Raw genomic sequence first — 12,155 nt, forward strand, 5'->3', positions numbered from 1 at the left:
TTGGAAAGAACAATCTACTTTTGTTCCTTAACTGTTAATGACTCTCATGTCAGCCAGGCAGAGTAGGAAGGCTCTAATAGGTTATGAATTCCTAAAAGCCTATTGAAAAGAGCTGTACTGAATGTTTCAGCAGTCCTGCTTGTGCTCCTGACCAAACCATGGTAGTTTATATCTGTCTCTTTAATCTCATCTGTAAAATGGGGTATCTGCCCCGTAGCATATTCTAACAGGAATGTCCAACCTTTTGTTGTCTTTGGACCATACTGGAAGAAGAGTTGTCTTGGGCCACACATTAAATACACAAACACTAATGAAAACTGATGTGCAAAAAAAAAGGTCTTGTGTTGGGCGGCATTCATAGGCATCCTGGACCAACTGCAGCTGACAGGCTGTGGGCTGGACACCCCTGTAAGATAGTGTGAAGGTTTCTGAATTCCTTCTCACAAAATGAAGCATCTTAAAAAAGAAAAAAACATTCCTATCATTATTATTGATTTTTCATATATCAAGGATTGTGTTCAAAGATCTTCATACTCTTATTAGATGGAATACCAAGTCATCATTTTAAACAATTATGTATTATTAAGATATGATTCATGTTATTTGGAGTAATTGATAAAAATTTTGTTTTTTGCTTTCAGGAAAACATTTTAACTTTAAAATGGTTACTTAATAAGTAGTTTTATCTTTTATCAAGATCCTAATGAGACTACCCATTTTTTTTTCCAGGTGCAGTTGTCTCTGTTAGTGCCTACTTGCAGATATAATTGCCTGATTTTGCTCTTAAACTCATGATGAAAAAAATTGAGTGAGCTTTATATTGTATGAAGTATAGTATGTAAAAACTTCTTTATTTTATTCTGCTTATTTTTGGAATCAAATTCAGGGTCTTTATTACTTTGTGTGCGTTAAAACTGGTCAAATTACCAATCTATTGTAGATCAGTTGTAGTTGGAAAATTCTGCTAATACTTGTTTAAATTGCAATTTTCTGATTGGAAGCCATTCCAAGTATATGAAATTAATTGTAGACTATTTAAAGCCTATTATTTTATTAATTTTAATTAGAGTACAATATAATATAGTTGACATCAAACTTTGGTTTCTTTCTGTGAGGCATTGATGTTATAGATTTTCCAATGTAAAGTAAACAAAAAAAATTAAAAGTCCTTTAAATCCTTTGTACCACTTGTACAAATTTTTTGATTTGAAGTGTTTATGGAGAACCATGGGAAAAATTCCATGCAAGGACAGCCGTGGCTCTTGAACTTCTTGCACAGGCTGTCCTGAAATAAATTTGCATGAAAGCCTGGTTTTATGCTTTAAGTGTTGGCTTAGCTGTTCAAAAATTCTAGATGTTGTACCTCCTTCAGTAGCTTATTTGCTATTTGATTCCATGCAAATCAATTAATGGGTTTTGTCTTTTTGTGAAATCTGTATAACAATTATAGAAAATCTTAGGTAGTTTTTCATGACAGGACCCAAATAATGGTTACAGTTGGTGAGGTTATTAGTACCCAGGGTCTTGCCTTGACTTTGCCTCTGCAGAAGTCATGTGCACAGTCATCAGACATGATGATCTCTGATAATTAGTCCCAACTAATTTAACTAATTTATCCTAATTCCACTTGTTCTCAACTTTAATTCAACCCAACTAAATATGCTTTCTGGTCAGAAACATGGTTGATTGACACAGTATGAGAAAAATACTAACTGAATGGACTAAAATTTGCTGGGGGTCTGTGAGTACATTTTCCCAGTAGAGAAATCTATTGTGAAACAAAATATAAATGCAAATATAGGTCTATTTACATAGAATCAGAACAAAGGAATTGGGTGGTATTATGATATTCATGAGGTCTGGCAAGAACCAAGAGAGCCAAGTTGCTGAAGGGGCTTCTACCAAACCAGCCAGAAACTTTACAATCATTCTGGGAAGTTTTTAAAATAAGTTCAGGGATTCTAATGACACGTGACACTTCATTCAAGTCTTGGGAAAAACTGAAGTTAGTAGGTCAGGCAAAGGTTATAACAATTAAGATTTACTGACGAAGAGTCTGAATTGTGCCTAGACTTACTACCCACCACCTAGTTTCTACCTCTGACATTTTATTAGTCTCTGTATTTATTTAGTCTCTCCATCCATCCACCCATCCATCAATATAAATTTCTTATTTTTATACACTTCCAAGTAAATTGCAGACATCAGTATACTTTTTAAAACTTTTTATTTTGAAATTTGTTTAATATTCACAAAAGCAGATATAACAGTATAATGAAGTCCCATGTCCCCACTACCCAAATCACCACTTGTCAGTATTTTTTGTTTTAGTTTTGTTTTAGTATCTTTCCTTGCCCGCACTTTTTTTTCTTAAGTAATTTAAAACAGGTGATATATTTTACTCACAAATAATTTCTAACATATAAAGATTTAATACATTACTGTTTAACCATTCTTTTCTTATGTATGTATGTATATATGTATGTATTTGTTTATTTAAAATCCTCACCAAAGGGACAAATACCATATGATCTCACCTCTAACTGGAACATAATCAACAAAAGAAAAAAGCAAAGAAAATATAGCCAGAGACATTGAAGTTAAGAGCAATCTAACAATAGCCAAAGGGGAGTGGGGAGGGAATAGTAGGGAGAGAGGGGTTTTCAGGAACTACTATAAAGGACACATGGACAAAACCAAGGGGGAGGGTGGAGGTAGGGAAGGGAGGTGGGTTTGGCTGGGGTGGAGTGGAGGGGTGGGGAGAAAATGCAGACAACTGTAATTGAACAACAATAAAAAAAATGTTAAAAAATAAAAAATAAAAATCCTCATTGAGGCTATGTTTATTGATTTTTAGAGAGAAAGGAAGGAAGAGGGAGAGACATCAATATGTTGCCTCATGTATGCACCCCAACCGAGAACCAAACCCACAACCTAGGTGTGTGCTCTGATCAGGAATCAGACCCACAATTTTTGGTGTACAGGGACAATGCCTCAAGCTAATGAGTCACCCAGCCAGGGTAACAAAATTCTTTATCTAATACATATCCTTATCAGTTTGCCTTGATTATCTCAAAAAACTCTTTTTAGATTTTCTTTGTTTAAATCAGGATCCAAATGATACTATCTGCAGGCTGGTGATTTAATCTAATACATGAAGTCATTACACGTCTGTTATTTTGGCAACCTAACATCATAGGTTAGTGCTTGTACATTTTATCACACTTCCTTGGGCAGCACATGATGTCTGGTCATCCGGGTAGCGGTGCTAAGAATAATGCATGCATGGATTCAAGCATTGGCAGACTGATTCCTCTAATATAAAGTTTATTGTTATGCAATCACAAAATTATGGTAATTTCCTAGATGCCTTGATTAATTTGCACTTTCAGAATGGTGAGTTTTCTAATTCATTGTTTATTAGTTGGAAGGTCTTGTCCCATAAACATCTTGGTAACTCTGAAATGCGTTTTTTTTGGTTTTGTTTTTGTATTTAACCACAAAGGCAGGATGAATGCATGATTCTACCCTTTTACTTACCAATTTTCATAATGAATTGTTGCCTAAGCAGCCTCGTAAGGGGTTTTTTTTTTTTTTTGCTTATTTGTTTGTTTATATATTTGTTTAATTTTAAAAAATTATTTTTGTTCAAGTAGTTTTCTGCCATTTCCCCCCATGCCTCCCCAACACCCACTTCCTTCTCCTGTTTCCACCCCCCCCATTATTGTCTGTGTGTCCTTTATAATTGTTCCCGCAAACCCTTCACCCATTTCCCCTATTAATCCCCTCCCCGCTCCCCTCTGGACACTGTCAGCCTGTTCTCAATTTAAGTGTCTTTGTTATATTTTGCTTGCTTGTTCGTTTTGTTGATTAGGTTCCTTTAAAGGTGAGATTATATGGTATTTGTCTTTCATCACCTGGCTTATTTCACTTAGCATAATGCTCTCCAGTTCCATCCATGCTGTTGCAAAGGGTAGGAGCTCCTTCTTTCTTTCTGCTGCATAGAATTCCATTGTGTCAATGTACCATAGTTTTTTGATCCATTCATTTATTGATGGGCACTTAGGTTGCTTCCAGCACTTGGCTATTGTAAATTGTGCTGCTATGAACATTGGGGTGCATAGGTTCTTAGGATTGGTATTTCAGGGTTCTTAGGATATAATCCTAGCAGTGGAATTGCCAGGTCAAACAGCAGTTTCATTTTTAGTTTTCTGAGGAAATTCCATACTGTTTTCCATAGTGGTTGTACCAGTCTGCATTCCCACCAACAGTGCACTAGGGTTCCCTTTTGTCCACAATCTCTCCAACACTTGTTGTTTGTTGCTTTGTTTATGATGGCAATTTATGTTGCTTTGTTTATGATGGTGTGAGATGGTATCTCATTGTGGTTTTAATTTGCATCTCTCTGATAGCTAGTGATACTGAGCATCTTTTCATATGTATCTGGACCCTCTGTATGTCCTCCTTGGAGAAGTGTCTGTTCAAGTCCTTTGCCCATTTTCTAATTGGGTTGCTTGTCTTCTTAGAGTGGAGTCATGTGAGTTCTTTATATATTTTGGAGATCAAACCCTTGTCTGAGGTGTCATTGGCAAATATGTTTTACCATACACATGATTCTCCTTTCACTTTAATGCTGCTGTTTTCTTTAGCCATGCAGAAGCTTTTTATTTTGATGAGATCCCATTTGTTTATTCTTTCCTTCATGTCCTTGCTCTAGGGGACATGTCAGTGAAAATTGTGCTGCGTGAAATATCTGAGATTCCCTTGTATGTTACTTCCTGTTTCTCCCTTTCTACCTTTAAGATTCTCTCTTTGTCTTGGAAATTTGTCATTTTAATTGTGGTGTGTATTGACATGGGCCTTTTTGAGTTTCTCTTGATTGGGACTCTTTGTGTTTCCTAGAATTTTTTACTTTCACTCATCAAATTAGGGAAGTTTTCCATCATTACTTTTTCAAACAGGTTTTGTCTCCCTTGCTCTTCTTCTTCTCCTTTTGGAGTCCCTATTATATGGATATTATTATGTTTCATGTTGTCCTGCAGGTCCTTTAACACCTCTTCAATCTTTTTGAGTTGTTTTTCTTTTTCTCATTCAGTGGGGGTTTTTTCTACCTTGTCTTCCAGCTCGCTGATATGATCCTCTGCTTCATCTACCCTGATTTTGATTCCTTCTACTGTGTTCTTCAGTTCAGAAATTGTGTTCTTCATTTCCTCTTGGTGCTTGTTGATAGTTTCTATTTCCTTTTTCATGTTTGCAGTGAGTTCATTGTACTTTCCCTGTAATTTTTGGTAATTTTCTGTGAGTCCATCGAGCTTTCTGATAACCATTGCTTTAAATTCAATATCTAATGGTAGACTTGCCTCTATTTCATTTAGCATTCTTTCTGAGGCTTCCTCCTTTCCTTTCATTTCGGGATTGTTTCTTTGTCTTCCCATTGTTTGTGATACTCTTCTTGTTAGTCTGTGTTTCTTGAATGAATCTGTTCTGACCTCCTGGGTTTATGGTGTGAACTTCTATGGTAGAAGACCTCTGAGATTCAGTGGTGCAGTTGCCTTGATCTCCTGAGCTTGCTGCTCTTGGGATGGTGTTTATGTTGGCTCTCTGGATATAATTGGGTTTTGATTGTTGTTTGGTCTTTCCTTGTTGGGTCCTTCCCTTCAGCCTATTAATTGAGGGTGACTCTGTCCACCACGTCTTGTATTCCTTTGTGCAGGTGTGGACAGGTTGTGTTGAAGCTGATTCTTATGTGTGTATGAGGTTTTGAGGCTTCTCTCTCGTTCTTGTTTAGTTGTTTGTTCTGGGTAATTTCTCCACCATTTAGTTGTATTTCCAGATCAGTCCTGGATTGAGGTTAGTATGGCTTCCACTCCCTCCTTCACCTTCTTCCGTTGTTTTCTGTTAGTGGTTCCTTTGTTAGTGGGTTTCCTCTTAAAGCAAGTATACTGGTGTTTACAGCTCCCACCTACTCTTTTTTGTGATCATTTGGAGGGGGATGGCAAAATGGTTTAAGAGAGCTGGAGTGTATTATATGATATGTAAAGTACCAACCCCTAGAGAAGAGATAGGAGATCCTTCGGATATGTATAGTGTTAATCATGATAATTCACCCACCTAGCCACTTTTTAGAAAGGGTGGAAAGAAGATGACGCTCTTGTTGCAGGAGGAATGATTGTGAGTTGGATGTAGAAAACAGTGTTTGTGGGAGGTCAGATTATGAGGTAAAGTGAGAGTAAAGGGTAGAAAATAGGTGTAATGTGTGAGAGAATAGAGTTTACCACACCAGTAATAAAGTTCAGGTAACAGTGAAGTGGGCTGAGATCTGGGAGGAGTTCTGTGTCGTATTTACAAATGTATGGAACAGCTATTATTTACAGTAGTAATGGAGCAACAATCATATGACAGAATCCATGTGATCTGGAGAACTAGAATAGGGAGTATAGGTCCTAGATTAGTATGCTAATGGAACACAAGTGAAATGAAAGACAGTTAATTAAAAATACCCTATGAAAGAGAGAACAAGGGAAACCAGTCAAACAATGCAATTTAACAGTGAAGAAGCCTAACAGAAAGAAGAAAAATGCAAAAATACTAATAAAATAAAAGATGTAATAATAATGAAAAATAATAATACAAATATACAATAACTTGCAAGTTCTCTGGAATAGCAAAGTAAAATAGTCTCACTGTCTCAGTTGTTGGGATGCCCACTCTTTGGGTCTAACTCTGGTCTTTTCACAGCTCCAGGTTTTATTGTCTCACTTGTGGGAATTAAAAGAAAAAAAAAGAAGGAAGGAAGAAGGAATAAAAAAAAAATTTTTTTAAGCCTTCTTCTGGCTTTAAACCGCCAAGCCAGTTCTCTGGTCTTCCTGGCTGCAGCAAGCTGAGGAGGGATTGATTTCACTTTTCTCCCTTCCTGAGCGCACTCTTCGCCCAGCCTCCAGCCCAGTTTCACAGTTCACTGCCAGGTCCTCAGTGCCCTTCTGCGCCCAGGCTACACCTTAAGTCCACCAGTTGCGCTGTCCTTGAGGTGCACCAATTAGGGGCAACTCACACACCACCTTCGAGCTCTTTGCTGCCTTAGATGCTGGGGACTCTCAGTGTCCCTTCAGGGTAGTTTAGCCCACCCACACTGAGTTATGTCTTTCTGGGGATTATGTCTCCCTCAGCCCTGCAGCTCTCTTCTGTGGGGGCATCTCCACCTTCCTCTCTCCACCTTCCTGTTAGTGAGCCAGTTGGCCCTGCAGGGTCCTGGGGGCAGGGGCCAGGTGGGAGGTGCCTCTGGGTGGAGGGGTCAGGCTCGCTCCTTCCTGGGGCTCCAGGCCTGAGCACTCAGCCTCTGCTGCTGGGACAGGAGGGGCAGCCTTTGGGCCACGGGATTGGGTGCAAACCATCTCCAGGGCCTCGGGTGTGAGGGTGCGCCCTGGTGGGGTTAGGGGCGCAGGAGGCAGGGGTGGATGCTGTGAAGAATTCCCCAAACAGCCCCTGAGTGCCTTTTTTCTCTTTTTCTTTTTGAAAATTTCTCCTGTTCAAGCATGCTGCTCCAAACAAGCACCTAGCCTCTCACACAGCCCACCTCTCCAACCAGACTGAGGACTGACTGGGTCAGGGTCTGTCACTGCCCAACTCTTCCCAGGCGGTGTCCACAGTCTCAGTGGGTGTACACCACCTGTGTGTGTTTGTCATTTCTTCCTTATTCCTCCCCTGTGACTTCAAGCATTCAGGTCCTTCCTGGTGCAGCTCAAACCTTGTTTGGCAGGGGAGGGAGCCATTGACCCAGCTCTCTCCCAAGAATCTTGCAGCAGACCCAGCAGGCAGGGGGCCTGGGGCTGCAGCCTCCCTGGTGCCTGTGAAGGTCCCAGGGACCTTATTGTCCTGAGGCACTGTCTTTATCATCTGATTTTTCAATGTCCTCTACAATTTTGTGTCTCCAATCTTCATATGTGCTGGGATACCGTTGGCTGTTCACTCTGTTCCTCAGAAGATCAGCTAGGTGTTTCACCTGTGTGCAGGGGGGAGTGGACTCTGTTCCCACCTATCTCGCCCCCATATTCCCCCCTGTTTGTTTATATTTTTAATTGTGGTAAAACACACATAACAAAATTTACCATCTGAACCATTTTTAAGTGTACAGTTTAGTAGCACAAAGTACACTCACATTGTTGTGCAACCAATATCTAGAACTTTTTCATCTTACGAAATTGAAACTCTATCTACACCATTAAACAACTCTCTGTTTCTCCCTCCTCCAGCCCCTGGCAAATCACCATTCTCCTTTCTCTTCCTATGAATTTGACTACCTTACGTGAGTGGAATGATGACACAGCATGTGTCTTTTGTGGCCAGCTTATTTCACTTAGCTTAATGTCCTTAAGATTCATCCATGTTGTAGCATGTGACAAGATTTCTTTCTTTTTTAAGGCTAAATCCAAAGGGTTTTTTTTAAAATTCTATTTTATTTATATTTATTTTTTAAAAGAAGTTATGGCTTTTTGTACACTAGCTGTGTCAATCCATTATAAGCATTGTTGCTTTTGGTGTTGAAATTGTCCCATCTTTAGCCAGTGGGAGCCCCTCCAATAAATATAGCTCCTGAGGCTTTTGATATGACTCAGTAGACTTTGATAGCTTCTTTACCTTCTGATATGATAAGGTATTCCAGGATATCTTCTATATTTCCTGCCCCGGACCTGGAAGAGGGAATTTTTCTAAGGCGCACTGGTTCCTTTTAGTAGCTAAATACCATAGTCTAGGTAGCAAGATAGACTTACTTTTTAACTCTTTCCCAATACTATATTTATAAATTATAAGCAGACCATAGTAAGAGTATATATAGCAAGAATAAACTATTGTTAAGATGGAAATGCGATCTACTTCTTCTAACCACATTTAAAAGGAGCCTGCCCATCTATACAGTAATTTGAAACAATAGTTGCTTATTAGGACACTCTATAAGCCTTAAAAAATTGCACACCCTAGACCAATTTTACTTGACTCTGTAGGGGGTAGCACCAGGCACCTAGATTTCATAGAGATTCCCAGGTGGTTCTACTATGCAGTGGAAGTTGAGAAGGCTCGTGTAACAATGAAATCATAACCAAAATAAAATAAAAGTTTAAAAAAGTATACTTGGACTCTAGAAATTCCCTTAGTCCAGAATAAATTAGGTTCCAGGCTTTTCTGGATAACCTGTCTTCTACTAACTATGTCACGGGGCCTTTGAAAATGTAGGAATCTCATAAGTAACTCAGTCTTACAAATCTCTAATGTTTCTCCTGTTTCTGTTTTATAGATCTGAACAAGCACCTGCCTCGGGCTTATTAAGGGCACAATTAGGTCAGCATGTTTCCACCTTGAAAGAACATGATAATTCTGCCAAAGAAGAGATACATAACCTGTCTGAAGTCTTCCTAGTCAAAAATGTGGACCAGGGGACAAAGGTTAGTTATTTTTAAAAAATAGTTTCAAGATATACAAGGTAATGATTTGAGAAAATAATTACATTCTTAATATATTTGAAAAAATAACTAATATGTGAGGTATTGTGGTTTGTTTGTTTCAACTTTCTGATCTCAGGCCTTTGGCATATTGTTTTGTGTAGGAATCTTACCTCCTTACATAAAGTTATATGAGGTTTAGAGATAATCTAATTAAATGCATGTACCACAACATTTTCTGAGGAGCTTAGAAGCATCTATAATACAGGGTTTTCTCTCTTTGATACTTTTTAACATTTTATTTTTATCATGCACATAGTTCAAGGATTTTAAATGTGCTCCAGCTGGAGGCAAACCTTGCCACCTCTGTCTCAAGAGTCATACACCTGTGTTGTGTGGTCCAGAACCTTTGCCATCACCCCTTCAAGTCTTTCAGAGTACCTTCAGTTTTTCTCAAGTCCCTGCCCTTTCCTTGCTGCTTAAATTAAAAGACAATAGAAGGACTTTTTAAAAGCATATCAAACATGTACATAGAGTGTACCCACCAGTCCTATGCCCACCAACCCAAATTCACACTTGTTACCATCATACTATATTGTTTCAGATAGCCTCATCCTCATCTTTCTTCTCTCCCCTGTCTTCCTACTTCTCTTCCTTTTCCCCCTTTCTTTTCTTCCCTTTTCACCTCCCTTCTCTTCCTTCTCCTGCTTTCTCCTCTGTCCTCTTCTTTTCTTCCTCCTCTGGTCTCCTTCCTCTCACCATTCTTTCTTCTGTGATAAACTATTGCAGCTAAACTATTGCAGCCATAATTGCATAATTTACAATTATGGATACAGTTCTCATGTGCCTCTCTAGGATCCCATGCTCCTTTTCAGAAATAACTTTGTGTATATACTTTCTGCACACATTTTCATTTTACTGCATTATGTGTGACTCAGTAAATAACGTATAGGTTTGTTTTGGTTGAGATATGGTACCATTTGTGTAAATGTTCCCTAAGAAACAACAATTTTTTAGAATAACAGAACCTGTGTTTTTAGATCCAACCATATCTGTTGATAAACGTAGATTTTAAGTTTGTTTTCAAATCTCATCGTCTATTTTATTTAGTACTATTTTGTGATAGCATTGTTTACAGCAAGTACAGTACATCTCAGCTGTGTCAAGGGTGAAAATAAGTGTTGATTGAATGCCCTTTGCTATCTAACCTTTTTTTTAAGGGTTTTGTTTATTTTAGAAAACATATTCCAAGTTCCAGACAACCAATCCACTTATAATTTTCAAATAATTACTCCACTATTAATGAGAGGAACATGCCCAACTAATAACTTAGGAATCAAATGATATTCTGCTTTGTTCCTTTTTAAGTCATCATGATCTCATCTCAGTGGCAATCATAAAAATTACCAATATATTAATGACAACATGTATCCTTAAAGATAGAAATAAGCAAGCAGTTTCACAGTTAGGTTCTGACGGAAGAAATTAATAGCCCCAAAGAAATGCACAGCCCCATTTCCCAAAATGATATGGGTAGGGCAAGCCTTCAAAGTTTTAAGAAAAATGCTTTTCTGCATTCTAGGACTGTTTTTGTTTTATGTACCATCCTTTTACAATTAGCAAAATCAAGTATCTTCGAGTTGTTTCCCTGTGTTGAAACAATACATGCAATATGGTTAGTAAATCATGTGAGTTAAATATTTCTCTGTGGATAAAATTCTTAAAAGTAAAAGATTTTCAAAATTTAAGAAAGCTCTACTAGCAATTACTTGTTTAAGTAAGAGTCTAATGAAGCCCAGAAATATTTACTTTGATCTCTTGGGTAAACAGCTAATTAAACAGCCACAGGTAAATAATGTTTACCTGTGGGGCCCCTTGCTGTCAGCGGGAGTCAATCCATCTTTTGAGTAAATACATCATTAAAGACCTGAAATTCCAATTATGTCCCCTCAAGACTAGATAAAATCTACAGCATCCACATAACCTAGTAGGCAATTACATAATTGAGCTGCATGCTTTAAGTCAGAAAAATGTGTAATTATTTTATGTTAAAAAAAAACAAGTCGGGAGCTTCATTAACATACTTTAATACTTTTTTACTTTAAAGTGGTGCTTGTGAACCTGGGAGAACTCCAGGCAAAGCAGAGTCTGCTGGTATCACTGGTAGAGTAGGTCTATCCTGTCTCCCACCACACAGACATCAGACAAACATGTGACTGGTCACAGAAAGCCCTTCACCTCTCCCTAAATAATGGGGCTGGTTTCTTGTTCATCTCTCTTGAATACTCCTTTGCTAGCTAATTCTTTCTCTTTCACTTAATTGCTACATACATAAAATCCCCTTCCTCTTCTGTAACTTAGCTATAACTTAAGTGATGATGTTTGCATTTCTTTATAAACACTGAAAAACTACCCTATTTTTTGGACTATAAGATGCACCTAGGTTTTAGAGGAGGAAAATAGGGGAAAAAATGTTTGAAGCAAAAAATGTGGTCAAATATTTAATGACATCCTTTAAAGCAGACATCCTTTTCTGCTTTGACATCTTTCCACAATTACAGTAGATTCAGCAGGAAACTACGGTACACTATCATATCTTTTTACAACAAAATACAGTAGTGACAGAACTATCAGCACTGTGTCCTTCACAGTTATGGGGGCACTGTAGCCAAGAACATCAGTGGATGATGCACTGTTATGGGGGATCTGCTGCTGACACTG

At 38.2% G+C, this 12,155-nt stretch overlaps 1 protein-coding gene across 5 annotated transcripts in view; it reads left to right on the plus strand.

Annotated features, from left to right (window-relative positions):
* KIZ (kizuna centrosomal protein) overlaps positions 1-12,155 on the plus strand; it is a 164,543-nt gene that overhangs the window by 68,797 nt on the left and 83,591 nt on the right. For all 5 annotated transcript variants that reach the window (XM_024559485.4, XM_024559484.4, XM_024559483.4 and 2 more), the window contains one exon: positions 9,290-9,437. In XM_024559485.4, coding sequence (XP_024415253.2) covers positions 9,290-9,437 — 148 coding nt within the window. The remainder of the gene's footprint in view (positions 1-9,289; positions 9,438-12,155) is intronic.

Source organism: Desmodus rotundus, chromosome 6, assembly GCF_022682495.2.
Source record: "Desmodus rotundus isolate HL8 chromosome 6, HLdesRot8A.1, whole genome shotgun sequence".
Taxonomy (NCBI): domain Eukaryota; kingdom Metazoa; phylum Chordata; class Mammalia; order Chiroptera; family Phyllostomidae; genus Desmodus; species Desmodus rotundus.